This window comes from Antechinus flavipes, chromosome 3 (assembly GCF_016432865.1).
Source record: "Antechinus flavipes isolate AdamAnt ecotype Samford, QLD, Australia chromosome 3, AdamAnt_v2, whole genome shotgun sequence".
NCBI classification, from domain to species: Eukaryota; Metazoa; Chordata; class Mammalia; order Dasyuromorphia; family Dasyuridae; genus Antechinus; species Antechinus flavipes.
Window position 1 is genome coordinate 247175917 of NC_067400.1, and position 25937 is coordinate 247201853.

General features: G+C 34.4%; 1 protein-coding gene across 1 annotated transcript; it reads left to right on the top strand.

The window, feature by feature from the left end:
- Positions 1–20711: 20711 nt before the first annotated feature.
- Positions 20712–22214, top strand: CLDN14 (claudin 14). The gene has a single exon (XM_051991178.1). It carries the CDS (start codon positions 20760–20762, stop codon positions 21465–21467), a length of 708 nt encoding a protein of 235 aa, XP_051847138.1. The 5' UTR covers positions 20712–20759; the 3' UTR covers positions 21468–22214.
- The last annotated feature ends 3723 nt before the right edge of the window (positions 22215–25937 follow it).

Consider the following 25937-nt stretch of genomic DNA (forward strand, 5'->3'; position numbering starts at 1 on the left):
TGGGGGATGATCCAAGTTTTTGTTTGTTTGTTTGTTTTTTGCCAGCTAAAGGCAAACTCTGGTAGATGCTATTAAACTGAGAAAGTTGCCAATATGTTATATGTTTATCTTTTCAATAGCAACCTAACCTAAATTGAGAATTTCTCAATTCTAGAAAATCAGTCCCAGGTTTATAGATTTTTTTTCACAACTCATTAGGACCATCAATCAAGAATCAGAAAGGTTATGATCTGTATCAGTGGTATAAACACCTATATAGAAGAAATATTAAAGTATTGATCTAAGGAAATGCCACATTTTTAATATTTCTGAGTATAAGCTAAATCATATTAATACTAGAAACCAGTTTACCAGCAATCACATTAAAATCAGAATCAATTTACAAACTGATTCTAAGAGACAGCAGCAAACCATCTTTTGAAGAGAGCCAAGATACCAAAATTATTTTCCTAATGCCTGTTAAAGTGCTTGGCTGGATTTCTAAAGTTGTATTAAAATGAAAACAATCCTGATTACAGTCACATCTTGGTCAAGGTTAATATAGAACATAACAGATGAAGAAATAAGAGTCCAGAGACATTAAGTGACTTGCCCATCATCACATTGCCTGTAAATTACAGAGGCAGGATTTATTCCTAGGACTTCCTGACTTTAAATCTAGCATCCCATTTACTAGCTTGTTATTGTGATTATTACCTTCATACAATTTTGTGGGGAGTCTCTTAGGGAGTATCATATATACTTTGAGGATCACATCAATACAAAGGGTAGGGACTGGATTTTGTTTATTCATTTCACTCCCTTGGTGCCTGAAGCAGTTTGTTTTTTTTTTTTTTTTTTGTATGTAGCAGATGCTTATTAATACTTTGTTGAATTCGAATCCTATCATATATAAGCCCTTTGCTTAACAAATGAAGCAAATTTGATTCATTTAAAACTGCCTTTCATATAACACAAAAAATAAAAGCAGTATCTCTGATCAGACCATCAAACCTGTGACAATACTAAAAGACCTTTTGATTTGAGTGAGAAAGCTTAAAGGGTCTTTCAGGTATCTCATTTCTCTCTGTATCAAACTTTTCCTGAAAGTAATCTTTCATATATAACTGAATAGTGGAGGGAGGGAAGGAAGACAAGTTAAAGAGGAAACAAATATATTTTGTTTTTCTATTTAAGGAATTTGAGGAGCATATTTCAGTAAATATATTTGGTTAATATATCTGGGTAACTATATTTATACTGTGGCAGATGAAGAAAACAAAGGTTTAAGTTGCTAAGCATATCAATTTATTAAGCAATGAATGCCAATTATTCAACAAACTGGGACCAGGCTTTCCTTCACTTTGGAACTGGACCCTGAATATAGTGAAAGATAGATTTTTATGTGTTAAAATAATCAAATAAAATCAATTAATTAAAAGAAAACAATTAACCAAGAAACAAAATTAGAGGAAGAAAGATTAGGGATTTCCCAAATCGGGAGTGGAAGAATGAACAGATTCAATCTCCTGAAATCAGGGGAAAAAGTGCCTCATTCTTTTCCTCTCTATTTACTCTAAAGGAACATAAAAATATCATAACTAATTAATGATTATAGTATCAATTTTCAGGTAAGACAGATGAATTACTTGAGATGTATAATTGTAAGAAAATTCCTTCATCAGTCTTTCTATATGGCTAGATCGCTGGTCAGTATAATGTAGACAGGATTTGGACAAGAACTATAATTGAATGGAAAGGGAAATGAGCTAGATCCAGAATTGAGTCATAATATGGAATCAGTGTGGTTCACACAATTCTCACTCTCACTTGCTATTTTAATCCCCTCAATTTCCTTTTTTTGATTCATGGTGGAAGAGCCATCCCATTCCCACCACAGATCACTTATCTATAAACCAAATATATACACGTTGCTTATATTCCTAATCTGAATTACCTAAATTAGATTACAGATCAAACTACTTAGAGGGATTACAATGGAAGAATTTTTTAAAAGGGATATTTATATGTTACCAAGGTAAATAAGAGAACTCAGCAAATATAAGCACCTTTAGAAAAGGCCAAAGCAATATCATCAGAAATCACCATAAACATTCAATAATATCAAGTGTCATATCCTAGTAATCCATTTCCAATGTTCATTTAATCATTTCATCTCATCATCAATCCCAGGGGTCTCATGTAGTCATCTGGTCTCTGAAAAAATATTAGACATTCGGGAATATGTTTCATTTTTAGGATGTTTCTCTATTTCCAAATTACTTGTAGAGATTCCTAGGTAATTCTGCTAAAATCTGCCAGTAACAAAACTTAATAAAATTGAGTAGAATCTCTTAAATTTGGTTCTCCAAACCTGAAACTTGAGATCTTCAGTTTTTATATGCTATATGATGTTTTATCTAAACCCTGTATCAGATATAAGAATCTTTTTTTAAAAAAAATTACAGGGGTCTAACATAAAATGAACTTTTCTGTCTTTTAAAATTAACAGACATGAAAAAAATAAGTTCATTTTTTTTATAATTGCCAGTACAATTTTATATATAAAATCCTTAACCCAATTTTGAGAACTTATTACTAAAACATACTCAAAAGTTTGGATTTCCATTCTAGATACATTTGGAAGGTAATTGTGTGTGTATATGTATTAAAATTAGAAAATTTAAAAACTTTTGCATTACATCTTTGTCTTACTATTTTATCCAATTCCCCCTTTAAGAGGATATTGTCCCCATATTATAATTTGAGTATAAGATTTTTTCTACTTCCATTTTATAGTAAATCAGAAATGTTCTAGTAATAATCTATTAATTAATAAATTTAGTATTGTATTTACAAAATTTTGACTTCCCTGATTATTAAAGTTTGCTATGAAAGAAAAAGAATGAACATAATTATAACAAATTATATCAAAGGAATGGACCAATTTGGGGGGGGGGAGGGGAAAAACTCCCTTATCTCTGTTTGATTTCAGGTATGAATCATATCTGACTGCCAATCATATAATCACAGGGTATTAAAAGCCAGGATCAGTACTAAGCAGATGGAAAAATTTCTTGAGTTAAGGATATCCTATCTTAGACTATATGCTCTCAACTTCTCCTAGGGACAAATATTCACTTGCACCACAAATATTCTCACACCACAATATATACCATTCTCTACTATTGACTTCATATTAATTCAGATAATCTATTCCTGTAATTAAAACTTAAAATAATAATAAACTATAGTCCCAAAAGTTTTTATTTCAAATAAGAAAAGTTTAGTAACCAAAACTTAGGGCTTCAATATTATTGTTTTCTCATTTTTCCCTAAACGTTACATTTGATTTATCCTTTACTTATCAATTAAAACTAACCTCCTTCTTGAGTTCTTCAAATTATATGTACAGTAAATATATGATGATTGACTCATATTAATGTAAAGTATTAAACCACCCTGTTCATTTTTATAAATATAGCCAAAAATTTTCAAATGAAAGCTCACTCTTATAATGAATTTATTATTTATTTTAGAACAAAATATATTTCATTAAGTATTTGACAGTTTTCAAATATCTTTATCACATTTTTAAAAGGATATCCTGAGTTTATTTTTTAAGAATCATGATGCCAAATGATTAGATTAACTTTAATTATAACTTTTTAAAAAATACACAAGGGAAGCAAGCAAAGGTATAAGCAAAATCTACTATGCACAACTTGCTATTCCATTCAAATATCAACAAAATTATCATACAAATTTCTTTTTATTCCATCCTCATTCTAGAGATGGTTACCCTTAGATGCAAACAGATGGGGAGGGGGCATCTGTACTTTAAAATTTGAAGTCCAAAGTTAAGAACTTCCAGATGCATGGTTTCTTTCCAATTTTCTTGGGTGACCTTGCTTCTAATTTATCTAAACAATTAATTCTGTTATGTAAAACTTTGAAAGTTATACTTTAGTCTTCCCAAAAGACATTCCTAGTTTCTGGTAGCCTCCCTACTCCTGTCATAAGGAATATCTATTACTATTATCTACAAGAGACTATGAATGCAGGTGTTGGTGGGGGTGGGACAGTGGTTTCCTCTTTATGGAACTCTTTTCAGTTTACAAAAGGAAATATCCCATAAGAAAAACAACTGACCTGGTAAAGAAATCAAGGAGAGGTAATTTAAGAATTATTGAACTACCTGAAAGCCATGATTAAAAAAAAAAGATTCCAGACATCATTTTTCAAGAAATTATAAAGAAAACTCCCTCAATATCTGAGAACAAGAGGGCAACCAAAAATCAAAAGAATCTAACAATCACCTCCTGAAAATGTTCCCAAAATGAAAACTCCCAAGAATACTACAGCCAAATTCCAGAACACTAAAAGCAACAGAAAGAAATAATTCAAATACCATAGAGCCACAGTCAGGATCACAAAAGATTTAGAAGCTATCATGATAAAGGAGCAAAAAGCTTGTAATATGATATACTAGAAGACAAAGGAGCTCAATTACAACTCAAAATAATCTACCTAGCAAAACTGAATATAATTCTTCAGAAGGAGAAGAGAGAACTTTCAAGCATTACTGAAGAAAATAGCAGAGCTGAGTAGAAATTTTGGCATTAAAACACAAAGCTCAAGAGAAGCATAAAAAGGTAAACATGAGTAAGAAATCACAAAGGATTCGATTAGGTTGAACTGTTTGCATTCTTTATGGAAAGATGATCCAAGTAACTCTTAAAAACTTTATTCTCATTAGTGCAGTTAGGAGTCTATTTAGATGTAAGAAGATTATGTTGGCATGACCTCAAAGGAAAAATAAAAGGATGAGAAAGAAAGATTTCAATAGGGGGAAGAAGAAAAATAAGCAAAATAATTTCAAATAAAAGAGGGACACAAGAAAGTTAGGATAAATTAGAGTCAGAGAATAGAATAAAGGGAAAAACACATTTAGGAGTCATAATTATGAATGTGAATGGGATGAACTCACCCCAAAACAGTAGAGGCTAGCAAAAAGGATTAGAAACCAACAGCAATTTATTTAGAAGAGATTCACTTGAAAGAGAAGAGTAAAATAAAATAAAATACAGCAGAATCTGCAAAGTAAATATAATAACAAACAAAGCAAAGGTATCAATCAAAATCTCAGACAAAGCAAAAACAAAAATAGATCTAATTAAAAGAGATAAACAAGGAAATTGTTAAAAGGTTTTGTTAAAAGGTAAGAGACAATGAATTAACATTATGAAATATATATGCACCAAATGACATAGCAATTAAATTCTTGAAGGAAAACTTCACTGAAATAGAGGAAGCAATAGAAAATATACTAGTAGGGGACCTCAATTTACCCCTTCTCAGACAAGAATAAATTAAACCAGAAAATTAACAACAAAGAAGTTAAAGAGATTAATAGCATTTTAGAAAAGTTAGATATAATAAACCTCGGGAAAATATTGAATGGCAATAGAAAGGAGGATATCTATTCCCAGCTGTGTATTGCAGTATCACAAAAATTCACCAAGTATTGGGATGCAAATCTCACAAACAAATGCAGAAAAGAATAAATACTAAATCATCATTTTAGGCCATAATACAAGAAAAACTACTTTCCATAAATGACCTTTAAAGCATTAGACTGAAATTAGTTAGAAACAAAATAATTCAATCATAAAGAATTTTCAGGTCAAAGAACAAATAACAGAAATAATTTTTTAAAACTTAAAGAGGGGCCGCTAGGTGGCGCAGTGGTTAGAGCACCAGCCCTGAAGTCAGGAGGACCTGAATTCAAATCTTGTCTCATACACTTTACACTTCCCAGCTGTATGACTTCTGGCAAGTCACTTACCTCAATTGCCTCAAGGGAAAAAATAATTAAAGATAATGACAGAAAGTGAGGCAACATACCAAAATTTGTGGGAGATAGCCAAAGCAGTACTTAACAGAAAATTTATATTTCTATTTGCTTAAATCAATAAGAGAGAAAGAATAGATCAAAAAATTGGGCATGCAACTAAAAAGAACAAATTTCAAATCCCCAATTAAATACAAAGATAGGAATTCTGAAAATCAAAGGAAAGATTAATAAATGAAAATTTAAAATTCATAGAAATAATCAATAAAACTAGAAATTGTTTTTATAGGGGAAAATAAAGTAGACAAATCTTGGCTAATTTGATATTTTTTAAATAACAAAGAAAACCAAATTAACAGCATCAAAAATGGAAAAGGAGAATCTACAAGAAAATGAAGATAGAATTAAAACAATTTCTAGGAGCTATTTTGCCCAACTTTATGCCAGTGAAATTTACAATGTAAATAAAGTAGATAAATATTTACAAAAATATAAATTGACTAAATTAAGGAAATTGTCTTAGGTTATTTAAAAAATGAAATAGAATATTTAAATTACCCTATCTTTGAAAAAGAAATTGAACAAATCATACATGAATTCCCTGAGGAAAAAAATGAATAAAATAATACTGTCCTTACTTCCACTTAAATCCTTCATCCCCCTGATGGTGCAACAATAGTTTCATTTCCCCCACAATGTTTGGGTTAATTATTCTCTGTTCCACAAACTACCTCTTGGAAAAACTGAAATTTTTAAAGGGAAAGACATTTCTTGTGTGACTTGTGAGGAAAGGATTCCTATTTGAGAGACTGCTAAATCTAATCTAGCTACCTCCAAAGTGATAGCCTCTAAAATTTAAACAGTAAAGTATCTACTCTTATTATGCTCATGAGAAGAATCTCCTTAATATCCATCCCTTCAGTCCAGGGACTCCTGCTCAAAAGTCTCATATTTGAAGTCTCTTGAAGAGTTGATAATGACAGCTCCTAGTCAATGAAATGGTCAATTTCTGGGCTATGGAAGAAAGTAAATAAAGCATTCTTTTAAAAGTCCTTTCAATCTTTCATGTGATGAGGGCTCAATCATTTGCTAAGAAATTTAAATTTAATTTAAAAATTTAAAAAAAATTTTAAGAACAGAGGTTGTTTTTTTCTCCCCTCAATTTCGAATTTTCTCCCCTACTCCAGGATAAGGCAAGAAAAACAAAATATGTATAGTCATGGAAAATGAAATTCCATGTTAGCCAAGTTCCCCCTCTTCTACTGTCCCCTCCCCCTGCCAAAAGAGAGAAAGTATCCTTCAATCTGTACTCTGAATTCATTAGTTCTCTATCTATATCTATACTATAGTATAACCTGAGTCTTTGGAATTGTGGCATAGTATTGTTTTGATCAGAACACTAAGTCTTTTAAAGTTCATTATCTTTACAATATTGCCATTATTATGTAAATTGTTCTTCTGGTTTTTTTCACTTCACTTTGCAGCAGTTCATATAGGTCTTCCCACATTTTTTCTGAAACTGTCTCCTTTATGATTTCTTACAGCACAATAATATTCCATCACATTCATAAACAACTGGTTTCCCAAATCGATAGGCATCTCCTAAACTTCTCCTAATCTTTGTCTCCACAAAAAGAAGTGCTATAAATATTTTTGTATATTTGGAGCATATTCTTCTTTCTTTGATCACTTTGGGGTAACCTTAATAAGATTATTGCTGGATCATAGGGTACATATATATATATATAAGTTGGTATTTCAGAATTGTTTTAATATACACTTCTCTGATTATTAATGATTTATTGATAGCTTGGATTTCCTTCTCTGAAAACTGTTTATTCATATCTTTTGAAATGACTTATTATTATAAATTTGACTCAATTCCTTATTTGTCTGAGAAATTAGATCTTTATCAGAAACTTGCTGAGAAGATTTTTCCCATTTCCTGCTTTTCTTTTCTTTTTTTGTTTGTTAGTACAAAAACTTTTTAATTTTATTTAATCAAAATTACCTATTTTATCTTACATGAACTTCTCTATCTCTTAACCTGTTCATAGATCTGAGGTATCTTCTTCTTTGCTCTATTAATTTGTTTATAATATCACCAATTATGTCTAATTCAAGCTCTCATTTGGAGCATATCTTGGTGTATTATCTGAAATACAAATCTATTTCTAGTTTCTGTCAGACTATTTTTCAATTTTCCCAACAGTTTTTGTCAGATAGTGAGTTCTTGCCCATTGGGCATCCAGCTGGGATCTTTGGGTTTACCAAATAACAGGCTAATATGCCCATTTGCTTCTGTATATTATACAACTAATCTCTTCCACTCATCATTCTCTCTATTTCTTATGCAGTACCAAAATGTTTTGATGATTTCGGCTTTGTAGCATAGTTAGAGATCTTATATTGCTAGGCTGCCTTTCTTCCCATTTTTCCTCCATAGATTTCCTTAATTTTCTTGATCTGCAGATGAATTTTATTATATCTTTTCCAGTTTTACAAAGTGATTTTTTTATAGTTTGATTGGCAAGGCATTGAATAAGTTTATTAATTTAGGTAAAAATGTCACTTAAATTATATTGGCTTGGCCCACTTATGAACAATGAATATTCCTCCAATTATTTAGATCTTTATTTATGTGAAGTGTTTATTTATATGCAGATATGTATTATACTGCTTGTAGTTATTGTAAATGGAATTTTTATAACTATCCCTGCTGAAATTTATTGGTAATATACAAAAATTCTAACGATTTGTGTGGGGCTAGCACACAAGATATATAATAGATTATAATCCAGTGCTTGCCTCAGTAAATCTCCAGCTGAAAAAGTTTTGACCTCTGTGCAGAGATGAATATGTCTAGAATCATGGCCTTCTGAAGATCATGAAGCTTGTTATTCTACTTGCTCAGGTTCTTTATAGATAATCAAATAAGAGATAGGAGACTAATAAAGCCAGGATAGTACCACTAGCTTCCTTCTCATTGATGGGTAAAACTAATGTTAGCAACTTGAGTTTAAAAGCCATATATAATGTTCTATGAATCTTTATGGAAGTTGGTGGAACCTGGCTTTTCTTGGGGTTTAAAGTATATATTTTTAAATATATATTCTTTTCCTTCCAATTACATGCTAAAACTTTTTTTAACATTTTAAAAAAATTTTTGAATCCCAAATCCTATCCCTCTCTTCCTCTCTCCTCTCCCCTTTTCCTGAAATGGTAAGCAATTAGATATAGGTTATATGTGTGCAACATGCATAACATTTCCATATCAGTCATTTTGTACAAATAGACTTGGATGAGAGAAAAAATAATGAAATAAGGTAAAAAGATATCATGCTTCAGTTTGTATCCAAACAACATTACTTCTTTTTTATCTAAGTCCTTTGAGATAATCTTGAATCAGTTTTACTAAGAATAATTAATTCATTCACAGTTCTTCATCACATAATATTGATGTCACTATGTACAATGTTCTCCTGGTTCTGTTCACTTCAATTTGCATCAGATCATGTAAATCTTTCCAGGTTTCTCTGAAATCATCCTTCTTGTCATTTCCTACAACACAATAATATCCCATTATAGTCATTACTACAGCTTGTTTAGCCATTCTCCAGTTGATAGGTATCCCTTCAATTTCCAATTCTTAGCCACCAAAAAAAAAGAGTTGCAATAAATATTTTTGTACAAATATGTCCTTTTTCATTTTGTTGGATGTCTTTGGGATATAGATCTAAAAGTAGGGTTGCTGGATCAAAGAAGATGTACAATTTTATAGGCATTAGGGCTTTTAATTCCCAATGGAATGGTTGGATCATTTCACAGCTCACCAGTAATGCATTGGTATCTCAGCTTCCTCACATCCCTCCAACATCCAATATTTTTCTTTTTTGAAATATTAGTCAATCTGATAAGTTAAAAGTTGTATCTCAGAGTTGTTTTAATTTGCATTTCTCTAATAAATAATTAGAACATTTTTATATGTCTAGAGATAGCTTTAATTTCTTTATCTGAAAATTGCCTTTTCATATCCTTTGACCATTTATCAATTGTAATGACTTGTATTTTTTATGAATTTGACTGATTTCTCTATATATTTGAGAAATGAAGACTTTTATCAGAGATATTAGTTACATTTTTTTCTAGTTTTCTGCTTTCTTTATAATTTTGCTTGCATTGATTTTGTTAGTAAAAAAAACTTTTTTAATTTTAAGTAAACAAAATTATAACCTAAGGTATATTTGAGGCTCTCCCAGGTGAAAACAAACAGATACTGGCTTTCTTATTAGGCGTTGAGAGGAAAACGCATTAGCAGAGGTGTGTAATCCCAAACTATTCACCTGAGCTTTGACTCAGCCACCTCCTTTACTATGTAAGTTGTCTGTGGCAAAAGAGCACCAATGAGTGTTACCATGCATTTATTTTTCTATAGTTCATTAAAATTACATTAATTTCCTTAATAATTCCCAGGATGTATATTATTACAATGTGACTTTGTATCAATTATTTAGAATAGTTTGGGCTTCCAGTGAGTATATTCCACTACTAACATCTCATATTTATAAATGAAACTATCCTTCAGCTCCTCAGATCCATTCCTCCTATGCATTTAATTTGTTCTATTGCAATCAGTGGAATGAGTTCAAGTATCAGTTTTTATCCATTCCTTTGGACACAGGTTGGCACCCTGAAACTGTGAAAGTCTTTCTGATAATCCCCTTAAGGTGAATGAGAATGCTGAAGTCTATCTTGGCAGGGCCAACAGAACCAATGGTGAGCTGGATCCCATTATCAAGCAATATACTGTTTTTCTCTTACTGGCATGGCAGACTGAGTGCTGATCTTGGAGTCAAGAAGACTCATATTCTTCAAGTCTGACCTCAGACATTTACTAGCTATATAACACTGGACAAATTTCCTTAATCCTGTTTGCCTCAGTTACATCATCTATAAAATGAACTGAAGAAGGAAATGTCAAACTATGCTAGCATCTGCCAAGAAAACCCCAAATGGACCATTACTATATAAGTGATATAACTAAAATGACTAAATGACAACAAAAGTGACCTAAAATTAAGGGTTGTCCCCTAATGAATGTTAAGATCAATGACATCTGGGATTCCCTATTCCATATCCCACTTTATGTTTATTATCAGGGAGTTATTAAACAAAGATGTTTGTCTGTTTTTGTATGAATGGGAGACACATTAAAAAAAACCTCTAAGATGTCATTTTATGGTACAAAATCAAGGGCTTTTCATATCCAACAAATAATAAGTACAATGAGATATTACATTGTCTACAAAGACAGCCAGGTGCAAAGAGCACTGGGCCTGGTCTCAAGAAGTTCAAATCCAGCCCCAAACCCTTACTAGCTGTAAGGACAAATCATTTAGCTTGTCTGCCTCAGTTTTTTCAAATGTAAATGTAAAAAAATCTGTTATTATCTTTATTAACAGATCTACTTCCCAAGGTTGCTGTGAGGATCAAATGAGATAATATTTGTCAAGCACTTAGCACAGATCCTAGCACATAGTAGATGCTTAATAAATGCTTGTTCCCTAATCCTTTTTTTAAAAATTAATTATTAAATGGTAAAAAATGCTGTCTATTAATGATTATCATTCTCCAGAGCTTGCTTGTTTTTTTACAGATTGAGATTAAACAAGGTAAATGTGTAGCATACCTTGGTTGTATTTTCTATAGAAGCATTTAGCAGTATAAGAGGGAAGAAAGGGATGTTAAAAGTTATCCTCAACTGGGATTTTAAAAAGGGAAGAGTGGTATTAGTACAGCAAAAGGAATTAGAGCGTAAAGGAAAATATAAAATCAAACTGTCTAACTTTGACAAGAAATAAATGAGGTCAGAACAAGAGTGATGGAGTCAGAAAGCAGGAGTGGGTGGAGTGGGTAGAAGTGAATTAAAAAAAAAAAAAAGATGTAGGGACCAGGGAGGGAAAAAAAGAGAGGATTTTATTCTCAGATAGAATTTCAAGGTCTGTAGACCTTGAATACTTGTGAGAAAATACAGCCACCTCTGAGTGGCTAAATAGCAGTAAAGGTAGTATTATAAGAGCTGAGAAGGCTCATGACCTGGGAGAGCAGATTGTTTGAGGGGATGTTGATCTTATATTGAAATCAAATTACTACATGAGTATGGTCATAGTCAAATAAAACTAAAACAATGAAAGGATAAATATTAAATTTGTCATTAAATTCTGTTCAGATGGGCATCATGACCCTGCATTGTTTAATTTGTATTCAAAACTCTGAGAACTGACACATCTGTGGGAGGAATGCAGGTGAGCAGAATTATAGGACACACACACAAAAACATTTTTCCTCTCCATCTCTATCTGTCTGTCTCTCTTTCTTTCCCTCCATCCCTCCCTCCTTCCCTCTCTCCCTCTGTCTCTGTCTCTATCTCTGTCTCTCTCTGTCTCTGTCTCTCTCCTCTCTCTCTCTCTCTCCTCTCTCTCTCTCTCTCCTCTCTCTCTCTCTCTCTCTCTCTCTCTCTCTCCTTCTCTCTCTCTCTCTTCTTCTCTCTCTCTCTCTCTCCATTTCTCTCTTCTCTCTCTCCTCTCTGTCTCTTTCTTTCTCTCTCTCTCTGTCTCTTTCTTTCTCTCTCTCTCTATCTCTTTCTCTCTCTCTGTTTCTCTCTCTCTCTCTCTTTCTTCTCTCTCCCCTCTTCCCTCTCCCTTCAAGCAAGGGACACTTGAATGATCCAGTTTAATGCTTGAGACTGTCTCATACAGTATGAGAGGCAATTACAGTAAAGAAACTCTGGATCTATAGTCTGAAAACCTGAATTCAAATCTCATGTCTGTTATTTTACTGTAACAACTTACTATGATTTCATTAAATGTGATGACTGCATATTTTAAAATCAGCCAGAGTCAGGAATTCAGGTTAAGGGAAAATGTTCAATCTTTATTCTTTTTGAGGTGAAGGGGGATTAGCAATGTGAGCAGCTGCAACAAGATGCCAGCCAGCCGTCTCTCTTTCTGCTTCTCTCTCCGTCCCTCTGCCTCCATCCACCAAAATCGTCATTTCCTATACAACACATCAGGACTTGCACAAAGAGTGGGCGGGGACCATTCTTTCTCCAAGCATATATATTAATAGAGTATGGTCCAATTACTATTTAGCCTCATGTGCTTGGGACCTCAGTGCATCAACTCAAGCCTCAACCCATTACAATTAAAGTACTGAGCTACGAGTCTAAAGCCCTTGGTTCTTGACCCAGCTGTGATCTTGATATTGCAATTACAGCTTGCTTTTCTATGATGTTTTACAAATGTTCACAACACTCTCAGGAAAGCAGTGCAAGTATTATTTTCCCTTTTTACAAATGAAGAAAGGTTTACAAATGAGAAAGGTTAAATGATTGGCTCACAGTCACATAGCCACTGTCAAAGTCAACATTATAATCTAGATCTCCTGATCCAAAAAACAGTGTTCTCTTCTTATCATATTGCCTCTCAAGTGATGCTGAATTTGGCATACAAACTTATAGACTTGAAATTCATTTCTGCTGTATGTCACCTTGGGAAAAATCACTTAACCCTGTTTCCTCCTTCCATGAACCTCTGTTTCCTCATCTGTAAAATCAGTAGATTGGATGAGATAGCCTTTTGAGTTCCAGCTCTAAGTCTGTGATATAATGAAGAAAGAATATTTCTTGGCTTATATTCTTTTATCTACAAAATGAAGAGGCTTGTACTAGATGACATTTCCTGCCATCCGGAACGCAACATAAAAAGTTGTATTGTTATGTAAAATTTCAAGATCCTGTGTATGACAACAAATGGTTGAATTATATAGATATATTCCTTTTTTGTTCTTGTATCATGCTAGCAAATTACTAATACATATAGGACTATACAAAAATAATGACTATTGGTAATGGGAATAGAAAGTATTGCTGTGCCTCTAAAGTCGGAAGGGTCCAGCAATGCCATTGCTATTACTTTTGCTGCCCATCACTGGCAAGCCACTACATTTATTAAAAAGGATTCCTCAGGTTCATACTTTTAAACGAGAACTTAGATTTTGTTTGATTTCGTTTCAGGTATGTTAATTTGTGGTTATTTTTGTAGCAAACAGCACCCAGAATGAAAATTTATTCTCTAGAAGTTAAAGTATTACCTAATGGCAGGAGCGACTGGAAAAAAAAAATGAGGAAGGAAGAAATAAGCCAGAAAGTTGGAGACTCATTAACACTCCTTTAATTAAAGCAAGACTTTAATAGTACAGTTTCAAAAATAGAAACTTAATGGTTTCTAAAAATAACACATCTTCCTAAAATAGTCTTACCTCCAATAAATATAGAATGCATTTCCTACAATTAATAATGTTAAACAGTCTTACAGTTTTCCATCACACTTTTAAAGAGTTAATAAACTAACTTTAAGAACTAGGAACCTTTCACAACCTTTTGACAGAGCTCCAGGAAGTCCCTGAGTTTACAAGTACAATGTAGGTCATGGAATTAAAACTGGAGGGGTACTTCCAAAGGACATACAATCTTCAAGCTTCAGAGAAAACTTACCAAAATTGTTCCAAATAAGCCAGTGCTATTCTTGCACGGGGAATGCAAGTTGTCTTGGTAATGAACAACTTTTACCAACCAATATTTACCTAAAGAGCTCCTTCAGCCCACCATCTAGCTTTTTTTATTTTGTTTTGTTTTTGTCCTGGTTAACTGAGGAAGTGAGTATTCCAAAAGGAAAGAGGGAAGAGACTAAGCATTTATTAAGTGCCTCTAGGTGCTAGGCATTTTTCCTAGCTTTACAAATATTGTTCTAGTGCATCGTGGAGACCCCATCAGCTTAATTATATCAACATCTCTACATGGAGGTATAACCTCTGTCCCGAAGTTCCATTGGAACTTTTTTATTAGAGGAGTAAGCGTCCCATCTTCTACAGAAGATGGGGCAGGACACAGTAAGACATGAAAGAGCTCTAGCTTCCCTCTTCCCACTCCTCCAGTCCCCAATTCAGGGACTCTTTAAATGAGAATCTTCAAGCCTAAAATCTTGCTTCTAGCTTCAAGAAGGAAGATAGAAGAAGTCATCCCCACTTCAGATTGCTGAAAGAAAATAATCTGGGAAGATATGAGAGAAATAGGTAGTCCAATGGGCTTGGGATGGGCATTACAGAAGGAACTGCTTCTGAATGGGAGATGATTTAGAGAGGCTAGAACATGGATGGACATTCTGTTACTGGCTTTGCTTATTTCATCTTCCTTTTGATGTTCAAGTTTTTTGACTTTGCATGTACTTCTGGGAGAAGCCAAGTAGGGAGGAGCCTGGAGCTGTGAATTGTCCTCATTAGGGACAGATTTAGATTCAACAGTTTCTTTTACAACATTTGTGCAAGAGGAAGAAAGTTGACTACTTTACTCATGCCTTTTGGTGAGAAAATCCTATTAGGGAGAAGGGCTATGAGATCTTTCCCTCCTGAGGCCATATAGCAACTGAAAAACAAACATGGCTCTTTGTCTTTTCATTTTCTTTCTCTCCTAAATGCAAAAGAGTGCCTTCTCTGAGCTTTGAGGTTTAAAAGACCAGGAAAACAAGGTACAAGAATCTGAGAGTCCAGGAATTCAGGCCAGGTGATGTAGTCAGCCCAGAGCTGAAGCCTCAAAGAGCAGAGATTATTTCAGTCAACTAGTATTTATTAAGCCCTTACATATACCAAGTACTGTGCTAAGCAGAGATGGAAGGCAGGAAGGCAGGAAGGCAGGAAGGCAGGAAGGCAGGAAGGCAGGAAGGCAGGAAGGAAGAAAGGAAGGAAGGAAGGAAGGAAGGAAAAAAGGAAGGAAGGAAGGAAGGAAGAAAGGAAGGAAGGAAGGAAGAAAGGAAGGAAGGAAGAAAAACTGACAATCAAAAAGAAAAAAAAATCCCTGCTCTGAGGGATCTAATATCAATATCTAACTGAGGGGAAAAAAAACAACATGAAAACAGCTACAAACAAAATAAATTAAGGATAGTCTCAGAGGGAAGGAGCCAAAATTAAGGAAGATTGAAGAAGGCTTCTTGCAGAAGCTGAGATTTGAAGGAAAGTAGAGGTGTTAAAAAAATAAAGAAAGAAAGAACTGAGAAAAAAGGGAGAAGAGGGAATGCTTAATTGGATGATACTGATTTTTTCAGTGAAATATGCAGAAAAGTTCCTCAGTTGAAAAGGTCAGAGGTAGGGAATCATGGGAGATTTAAGGAGAGATGAAAAGGTTTAGAAAAGTATCATGATGAATGGGATAGTGAATCAAATGGAATGAGGGCCCATTTGAGATTAGGTAACATAGATTTATAGTGCAAGCAGCAAGGATGATGGCCTGAGAAAGAGCTGAGGACAAAGGGATTGGAGGTCAGGGTGTGGTCAAAGAATATGTTTTAAGATTGCAAAACAAAACGAGATGTGGAATTGATGGGGTTCTAGTGGCAGAGAGTTGTGGAAATCCCCTTTAGTCGATGCAGGTCCTTCATGAAGGAATTCATGAACCCAAAGAATTTTAGGTGGCAAAAATGGAAGTTTATTGTTGGATGATAAATAAGCTTTGCTAGAAAAACTGACTTCTTCGGTGGCAAAGTCCTATTAGGGAAATGGAGCTGCCACTGAATGCTTTCTCAGCGGGCAGGGTCCTTGTAGCTATACCAAAGAGGCAGAGCATGCTACTTTTGACCTTCTGCAAAGAAATGAGTTTAGAAATATCTTTTAATAGGGAATCTTGGTTTCAGGTTGAAAAGAAAGCCAAAGTCCCCAGGCCTAGATCTCCAATTGAATGGAAATCACTTTTTGAAAGCTTCTGGAATTTGGAATTTCCTGAAAAGAATCTACATCCCCTAAAGATTAATGGGGTGATTTGCCTTAGAAGGCCAGACTGAGAAACACTGACTCCATGAAGCCTGGGAGACCATGATATCTCAGATCAAAAGGAGACACAATTTCAGAGTGATAATTTTACAGATTAAAGGGAACAGGATTTCACACCCCACCAGAATGATAATAGACTGAATCAGATAAAGGAATTTCAGAGTTCATAAACATAGAAGTGGCAAATGTATGGGTGATCTCAAGATCAAAGACTCTGAGGTGAAATGGGGGAGTTATTAGTCATCTAAAAGGAGTAAGTTGAAGACTGTGAGATTAGGGTGTTTGAGGGAGTATCAACATGAATATTGAAGTCCTATCCTATAAAGTGAAAAGTTGGGAAGGAAAGGCTATGAGACAGGCACTGAACTTACTGAGGAAAGGAGAGGGTTCTGGAGATGGTAGACAAAAACTACCACAATTTTTGTTATATGATAAATATGGATCGGTGATAAATATGGATGAGTGATAGTGGTAGTGATATGGTATAGCTTCTAGGGAGATATAGCAGTGACTTTAAGGTCCCCTAATCTTAAGGTGTTTCTCTTCTAACAATCTGTCCCTGATTCTAAGGTCCTCTGGCTTTGGAATCTGTGACCAGAGGCCCCTCACCTACCCACCCAACCTAAGAATACTATTGTTCTAACAATCTATATGATTCTAAAGTCTTCTGGACTCAGGATAGTCCCACAAATCAAACTACTGAGACAATAGTGAATAGGTCACTGCTCAGTTTATTGCTGACTGTCAGATAGATAATCTGTTGGTCAGTGGTGACCAAATTCTTGAGATCACTTTTTGGTTCTACCCCTAGGCCATAAAATTAGCATATCTATAACATAAGAACTAGACAAATGTGTCTCTTTGCTTCTGTTTCTTTGCTATATTCTCTTGGAATTTAGATCACTTTGATGGCATTCCAATTACAATAAACTTTGCCCCTTGATTTGGAAATGGGTTCAAGCCTGAAAATTCTTTTGAGAAACCTTGTGACACTGGTCTGTGACCCTCAACCTTTTGGGCTCCCTTCTCAACCTTAACATTAGAGTGAGAATTTAAGGGTGTAATGGGGAACAAAGAGTATTACAACTTTTCCACCTACCATGACCTAGGTTCATGAGTTAAGGTTATGAATGAATGTGTAACCAGTGCTGGAAAGGGTAACTAATCATCAGGAGGGTACCAGGTCTCAATGAGAGCAAGAAGATAGAAAGAGTGGGAAAGGAAAAGGTTTAAGTTGAAAGCAAATTTATTCATTATGAATCAGGTATTTAAGAAAACAGAATGGAAAGGTAGGTACTTTAGAGTAACAAATCAAAGGGGTTAGATTGAGGGAACCAAGAATGATGTTTGAACAATGCCAGCCAGAGTTGCAGAATCACTGGGTTGGGGAGGGAATAATGGGGTAGGGGAATAATATTAATCAATGAAGAATAATTTTAGGTAAGTTATTGTTGTCCACAGAGATTTGTCTGGAGTTATCCAGGATAGCAGGCACCAGTGTGTAGCTAGAAGTGGGGAAGAGAGACTCCCTAGACCCAGACAAACCAAAGGAAGTGCCCAGAACACGGCCCAGTAGCAACCCTTATATCTTTATATATCTGTTGCCTAAGAGTCCCCTATTTGGGCTTCATATCCATCCAACTAGAAGCTAAGTTAATTAAAATTTCCTTCAGTTAGGTTTAATAGCATCCTAGCTTATAACAGCCTAGGAAAAGGGATGAGAAAGAGAGAGCATTAACTCAATCTGCCACAGGTATGAATCACAGAATTCTGTCCCACAACAGATTTCCCCAAAAGGAGGAAAGAAGTAACCAAAATACAATGTGAATCTGATATGATGATACGGGTCAATTATGGCCACATTCAAAGAAATGGTAGTCACAGGATGTATATAAGCAGACCTTTGACAAAAACACCTTCAAAATAGGATTTAGTGATTTAATTTATAACTATTGTTAGAGTCTTCTGGGAAGTTTATATTTAAAGCTCATTTGGCCATTTCCTAACATGTATTTCTGAACTTCCCCTCACACACAAACCTTGGACTTTTCCTGGAAAATTCAGAGCTGATTAGCTAGTATTAGTAATAGGTTTATTTATATTTCTATTTAAAGATTTTGTAGTTATAGTCATTACTATGTGTCATAATAGGTGGCCTCCCATAAATTTACACATTCCGTAATATTTCATAGAATATTCTTTTATTTTCCTATCTGTTGGGTTTTATATGTAAAATAATGCAAGGCTGATGATTTTTGTGTATTTATTTTACATTTTTCTACATAGCTAACAGTTGTTTCAATTAATTTTTAGTATATACATTTCTTTAAGTAAACCATAATATCATCTGCAAAAACTGGAAAAATCTGTTCTTCAACTATGCTCAGTACTTCCATTTTCTAATCTTGTGTTGGAAAACTTAGCATTTCTAAAATTACTTTTTTTAAAAAAGTGGTTACAATGAACATTCTTGCTTTATCCTGGTCTTATTGGAAAGATTATAGCATTTTCCATGCTAACATTTAGTTTTAGATAGATTCCATTTGTCTATTAAAGGTCATTTATTTCTTTTTTTAGTGACAAACATAGAGATAAAATTTGGTCAAAAAATTTCTATATCTGTTAAAGATATATGTTAAATATTAAATGTTTGTTAAAATAATGTTTGTTTTTTATTATTATTTTTCTTATTAATATGGTCTATTCTGTTTTAGTTTTACTAATGTTAAACCAGTTCATTTGTGTGACCTATTTATAATATATAATCTTTTAAACAGATAATTTTTGTAGCCTCTCATGATTTTATTCAATTTTTTTGCATTAATTCTCATTATAGATTTTCTTTCTCTGCTTTATCTCTCTCTAGTCGGATTATCAATACTATAGTTTCATTATAGAAGTTTGCTAGGATGCTTTCTTTCCCTATTTTTTTACAATTAAAATATGTTGTTATATCAAAATTGTTCTCTGAATGTTTCTTAGTTCACTTGTAAATCTGTTGAGTCCTGAATTTTTTTATGATTTGTTTTGATGGTTTATTGAATTTCTTCCTCTAACGCTGGTTATTTAAATCTTCTATTTCTTGTTCTTATTTCTTCTTTCATTTTTAGAATCTATATTTTCAGTATTTAGTCTTTTTAAATTTGTTGCTTCTCTGGTTGTTTTTTAGATTTTGTGCCCAAATCATTGATTTGCTTTTCTCTCTTTTGATGATGAAAATGTTTAGAGATGTAAAATTTCCCTCATAAGGACCACATCCCAAGAATTTTTAAATTGTTGCCAATACTCATTGTTTTGTTATTTTCCTTGGGAAAAAAATGTTTATTATTCTTGTCAAACTGAGCATTAGGTTTTACTGGCCAAGCACAACAAATTTCTGTGCCACAAAATTGTGCTTATCCGGGGAAGGTGTTATCTGGGCCCTGGGAACTAGTCCATTTAACAACCACACTTTTCTATGCAAAAAGAAAAGAATAGTTTTCTTACAAAATTCCCAGGTAATTTTGAATACCAATGTAATTTTTCATGACATATAGGGCTTTTATCTCTATTCTCTTACTACCTAATTCCAGACAGCCCCAAGCCATCAGGATGCTCATTCTAACACAGAGGAACGGAATGACTCAAACTCACATTGCTAGTTAATGGCTGAGCCAAGATGAACTGAGATGTCCAATCCACTGTGCATCAAATATATCATACAGAATATCACCCTCTTCCACCTCTGTCCTTTCAGCTGAGAAGGTAACGATAGTAATCTCCTAGTACTCTACAAAATCCTAAGAGCTTTGTTAATTGACATACTAATTGCCTGTGGAAATCCCCATAACAGAAATAATGGCAACAAGATAATATTTAACCTATTTTCTTTCCTTTTCCTATTCCCCATCCCCCCACATACCCTTACTGCATTTTTATTAGGACTCCTGAGGCAGAAACAGCTCCAGTTTCCCAGAAGAAGCTGCATTCCCAAGAAAGCTTACAAGTGACAGCTGCGAGTGACCACAGGTAACCAACTGATTCTAAGTCACTGTAAGTACCGGAAAATATGGCCAGCACAGCGGTCCAGCTCCTGGGTTTCTTGCTCAGCTTCTTGGGGATGGTTGGGACCTTGATCACCACCATCTTGCCTCATTGGAGAAGAACAGCTCATGTAGGGACCAACATTTTAACAGCTGTGTCCTATCTAAAGGGACTTTGGATGGAATGTGTTTGGCACAGTACTGGCATTTATCAGTGCCAGATCTACCGGTCTCTGTTGGCCCTGCCCCGTGACCTACAGGCAGCTCGAGCCTTGATGGTCATCTCCTGCCTGCTCTCGGTCATGGCTTCAACTTGTGCTGTCATTGGCATGAAGTGTACTCAGTGTGCTAAAGGAACCTCCGCCAAGAACAACTTTGCTGTCTCTGGGGGGGTCCTCTTTATCTTGGCAGGTCTACTATGCATGGTGGCTGTCTCCTGGACAACCAATGATGTGGTAGAAAATTTCTACAACCCACTGCTACCAACCAGCATGAAATATGAGCTTGGGCAAGCCTTGTATCTGGGATTCATTTCCTCATCGCTGTCTCTTATTGGTGGGACTCTACTCTGCATGTCATGCCAGGAAGATGAGCTGTATTCAGATTATCAGACACAGTCCAGAATGGGGACAACGGCACCTCCATACCAGCCTCCCACTGCTTACAAGGACAACCGTGTTCCCTCCGTGGCATCAGCTTCCCACAGTGGTTATAGACTGAATGACTATGTGTGAGTTCCTAGAGATTTTCCAGGGGGTCTTTGCTGCTTAGCTGCATGTCTTCCTATGAGATATGCAGGTCTCGTGACTTTTAATTTATGGAACATTCTTAGCACAAAATTTATGGCTGACTGTACAATTTTTGAATATGAAGGAAAAATGGGAACATGTTTTGAAGATGAAAAAGAACAAAGAAACAGGGGGAAGAGGAGAAATCTGTAACCTACCAAAGACTACAACACTTCTTATATATTTAATGTAGGTATTTATGTTGGAAATTCAATAATATATCTAATAAAAAAAACTTGAAAATTTACCTCATCCAAGTTCAGTTTTCAAAAAGCTTTTGTACAGCATTAAATGATATTTTCTTAGCCAGATTATGGCCCTGCCACCCATTGAGGCAGCCAGTCAATTTGTAAGCTATAACTTTTTGTCTTAAAGATTTCTAAGTAGATATGGAATTGCTCATTTGTACAGTTCTTTATTGGGGGGGGAAAGCAGCTGTCAATAGATACTGGATTTATGGGAATTAATGCAAAATTTAGGTGAAAAATTTAAGTTAGCATGAATTTATTCCAATGTTTTTCCAAAAAAGTGATCCAATAATTAAAATACTTGCTTTAATTGGTCTAAAATCAGTGTGAGCTCAAGAAATAATATTCTGCTACTAATAAGTTATTTTCTTAAGGTAGTCTTTTCTTATCCATAAATAAAGGTATCTATAAAGAAGTGTATCCAAAAAAAAAAAAAAGAAGAAGAGAAGTGTATCTTTCTATCCCTTCTACCCCTAACATTCTTTTAAGTCTATTTATGCTGAGAAAAATGCAGTTATCTGACATCTCAAAACAAGCAAAGTAATATCTAAATGAACAGACAAAGGTAGAGTAAGATCTTAATTTTTTTTTTAATGCACTTTCTGAATTAAAGGAGAAGAACTGATCTGGTGATTTCATTGAAAGAGAACTCATAGATGAGGGGATCCCTTCTATCAAAACAAGTTGGCATCTTATTTATAACTTTAGTCTTAAGAGAATTGCTTTAAAACATTGAGGTTAAGCTACTTGCCTAGGGGTCTTAAATCAAAATGTGTCAGAGACTATTTGTTCCTAGGTCTCCCTGATTCCAAGGCCAGCATTATATCCACTAAGTCACAGCTACCTCTTTCTGGTTGTTTATCAGCACAAACTCCCAAGAGGCCCAGTTGGAACTAGTGCTGGTTTACCCTTCTTCACTAATAAGGTTTTTTTTCCTCTTCAAATTATTACAAATATTTGCAAAGTGCTTAGCACAGTAACTGGAATGTAGTAAATGCTTAATATATGCTTGTTCATTTCTTATTTTTTTCTTCTCTCCCTCCTTTCCTTCCTTTTTTCCTTCCCTTTTGCTTCCTTCTTTCCTTTTTTATTTCCCTCCTTCTTCCTTGGCTGGTGACACTGCTTTCATCAGAGAAACATATCTTCTGGACCATATGCTGAACATTTGTTTGAGTTTCTCACATAAGCCTGAAAGAAACACTATTTGGATCAATCACATCAATTCCATAGAGTCATGTTCTGATTTTTTTAAATTGAGGTTTTTTTTTTTTTTTTATGTGAACCTGTGATTTCATTAGCATTTTAAGGTAAAATATCAGGGAAATTACCAGTATAGAAAACTTCTACCAATGCAAATGGGCAACTGTTTTGCACCTTATTGCCTTCTTAACTAAGAAGTTAAGAAATTTGCCTGTGTCAAATAGGCAGCAGGTGTGTCATAGTAGAATTTGAGCTCAGGTCCTCTTAAATAGTTGGTCAGCTTTTTATCACACTTTCAATGACTTGACTTCCTTTTTTAAAATAATAAAACTTTGGGACTTTATAACTAAAATCATGTAGTGTGATTAATTTCAGTGCTTTAAAAACTGACCATATTAATTTTTTGTGATTTTTTAATTTAAGTTTTTTATTTACAATACATATGCATGGGTAATTTTTCCAACATTGACCCTTGCAAAACTTTTGTTCCAAATTTTCCCTCCTTCTTTCTATCCCCTCCCCTAGCTGGCAGGTAGTCCAATACATGTTAAATATGTTAAAAATATATGTTAAATAAATAAATACATACATATTTATACAACTATCTTGCTGCACAAGAAAAAATAGATGAAGGAAGAAAAAGAAAAACTGAGAAAGAAAACAAAATGCAAGCAAATAACAACAGAGAGAGTGAGAATGCTATGTTGTTTTCCACACTATGTTCCCACAGTTCTTTCTCTGGGTGTAGATGGCTCTCTTATCACTGAACAAGTGGAACTTGACCATATTAATTTAGTTGTAAATAGTTCTTACACACATATGATTCAATTGATTTTGATAATGTTTTACATTTTATTGTTACCATATTTTTGCATAAAGCTCTAGATATAAAAAAGATGATGCTGATAACTATATATAAGGATCATATGATCACTCAATAAGTATTTATTAAGTATACTCTGCTAGAGTGATAAGACCAGGATTTTTTCATTTCCTCAAAAGAGGAATTAATTTTCCCTAAAAGGCAACAAAATCATTCCTGGGACTTAAGTGGCCCTTGTTTCCCTTGTCATACTTCTTTATCCCTAAAGTGCATAATGAGTTCCACTCATGTGGTATCAAGACCTCTTTGGGTCTGAAAACGATCTGAATTACCATACCTTGCTCTGTTAACCAAACACATTTTCCTGTGGAGATAAGGGGAGGGGATGGAGTTAAACCCAGAAAAGCTTGGTTCTGTTGTATCTTTATTGCATATACACAAGTTATCTTGTTTCATATCTTTGTTGTGTTAGAACAAAGTGAACCTTCTTTTGTTAATTGTTCAATGATGTATGAGTACCTCATTTCATCCAACATTAAACTTGTTAGTAATAACGAGGTATAGTGTTAAACCTACCATTTGGGCTAATACCTCTACTATTTTGGGTAGTTGCCAAATGGAATAAGATGAGAAGCCTTATACCTCCCATCATGGTTGACTTGGGAGAAGAGCCTTATCAGAATGATTTCAGCCATTAGGGTCTCCCATCACACTACTATCTAGGTGTGAGCCAATTGGTGAAATGTGAGCAGGGGACTGGGCAAATAATGCAATCAGTGCAAATAGGAATTTTGAATGGTGAAGGAGGAGTTTTTGAACTCTATTCTCTACCAGCTAAAATACCCACTACTGGAAGGAGCTTTGTGTATGTCTTTTAAAACATATAATTAATAAGAAAGCAACTGATGATTACCCCATAAAAGTGTTTAGTAAAATTGCACAGAAAAAGTTGGTACCCAGGCATTAGAGCCTGGTGAGGCATTTAGCTTCACTCAAATCCAAGGCACCCTCTAAAGCTCCTACCGCAATTGGATCATTCAAAGGAGACTACAAAGGGCATATCATTACAGGAAAGAGTCCATTAAGAGCTCAGAATCTGAGTGGGCTCTTTCAGTAATCTTTAGACATGTCACATTTGATAGAGCCTAAGAGAAGCCTTCAGAGTCACTCTAACCACAATCATGGAGTTACCACTATATAACTTTGTATCCCCAAATTGGAGAAAGATACTTCTTATCTTTTGATGGAAGTGAATAAATTGGAAGTACTTATTATACCACTTCTCCTTAAAATGTCATATTACTTATAAGGAAGGTAGATGGCATCTGAAAGTTTAAAAAGTAATACAAGGAGCTGAGCAAAGTCATCATGCTCATCATGAAAGCTATTCCTATTGCGAACCAGGTGAGTAGTAGGAGACTGTCACCTTTACCAAGGCTTTTTTTTTTTTCCTCATTTGACATATCTTCATTATCCTCCCCCAGGGCTATTTGAACTCTTCCTCATAATGTTTTATTATGGATGACAATGACCTAAAAGAGGGCCCCTTTCCTTTTTCCAGTGTTGCCTCTTATGAGTTAGGTGATGAAAGGTGGTCCTTCTCTGTTTCTATTGCTAAATGGAAATGGTACATTCAAAACCACATTTGTTGAGGTCCCTCTGATATTAGTGCCCCTTTTTATGCAAGCAATGACTACGCCAAAAATCTAGATCTCTAATCTAGGCCCTGGAACCCTGCTTTCTCCACTAGCCTCTACCTTTAAGAATCTGGCATGGAATGCTTGTTCCTGGGACTTAAATGGCCCTCGATTCTCTTGACACACTTTATCCCCTAAAGTGCATATAATGAGTTCCACTCAAGTGGAGTCAAAATCTCTTTAACTTGATGGATTTCTGAAATCTTGGAGGACTTTGTCTTTAAAAAAAAAATAAACACACCATTTTTTGGCTTGGATTGCCAATGGCTCCATTCACTATGAGATAAGTAAAATCAAATGGACAAAAGTAGATACTAATCTAGTTAAATGGGATACTCTAGAGAATAGGGGTTTTGGCAAGTCCTTCTGGTACACTAAGATCTAGGCTGCATAGTTGGTATGCAAGAGAGCCTTCAGGGATGGAGAAGAGATCCTTACCTATACTAAC

Bases quoted from the DNA above. Each gene is read 5' to 3' on its own strand.
- CLDN14 (XM_051991178.1), top strand. From the start codon at position 20,760: ATGGCCAGCACAGCGGTCCAGCTCCTGGGTTTCTTGCTCAGCTTCTTG.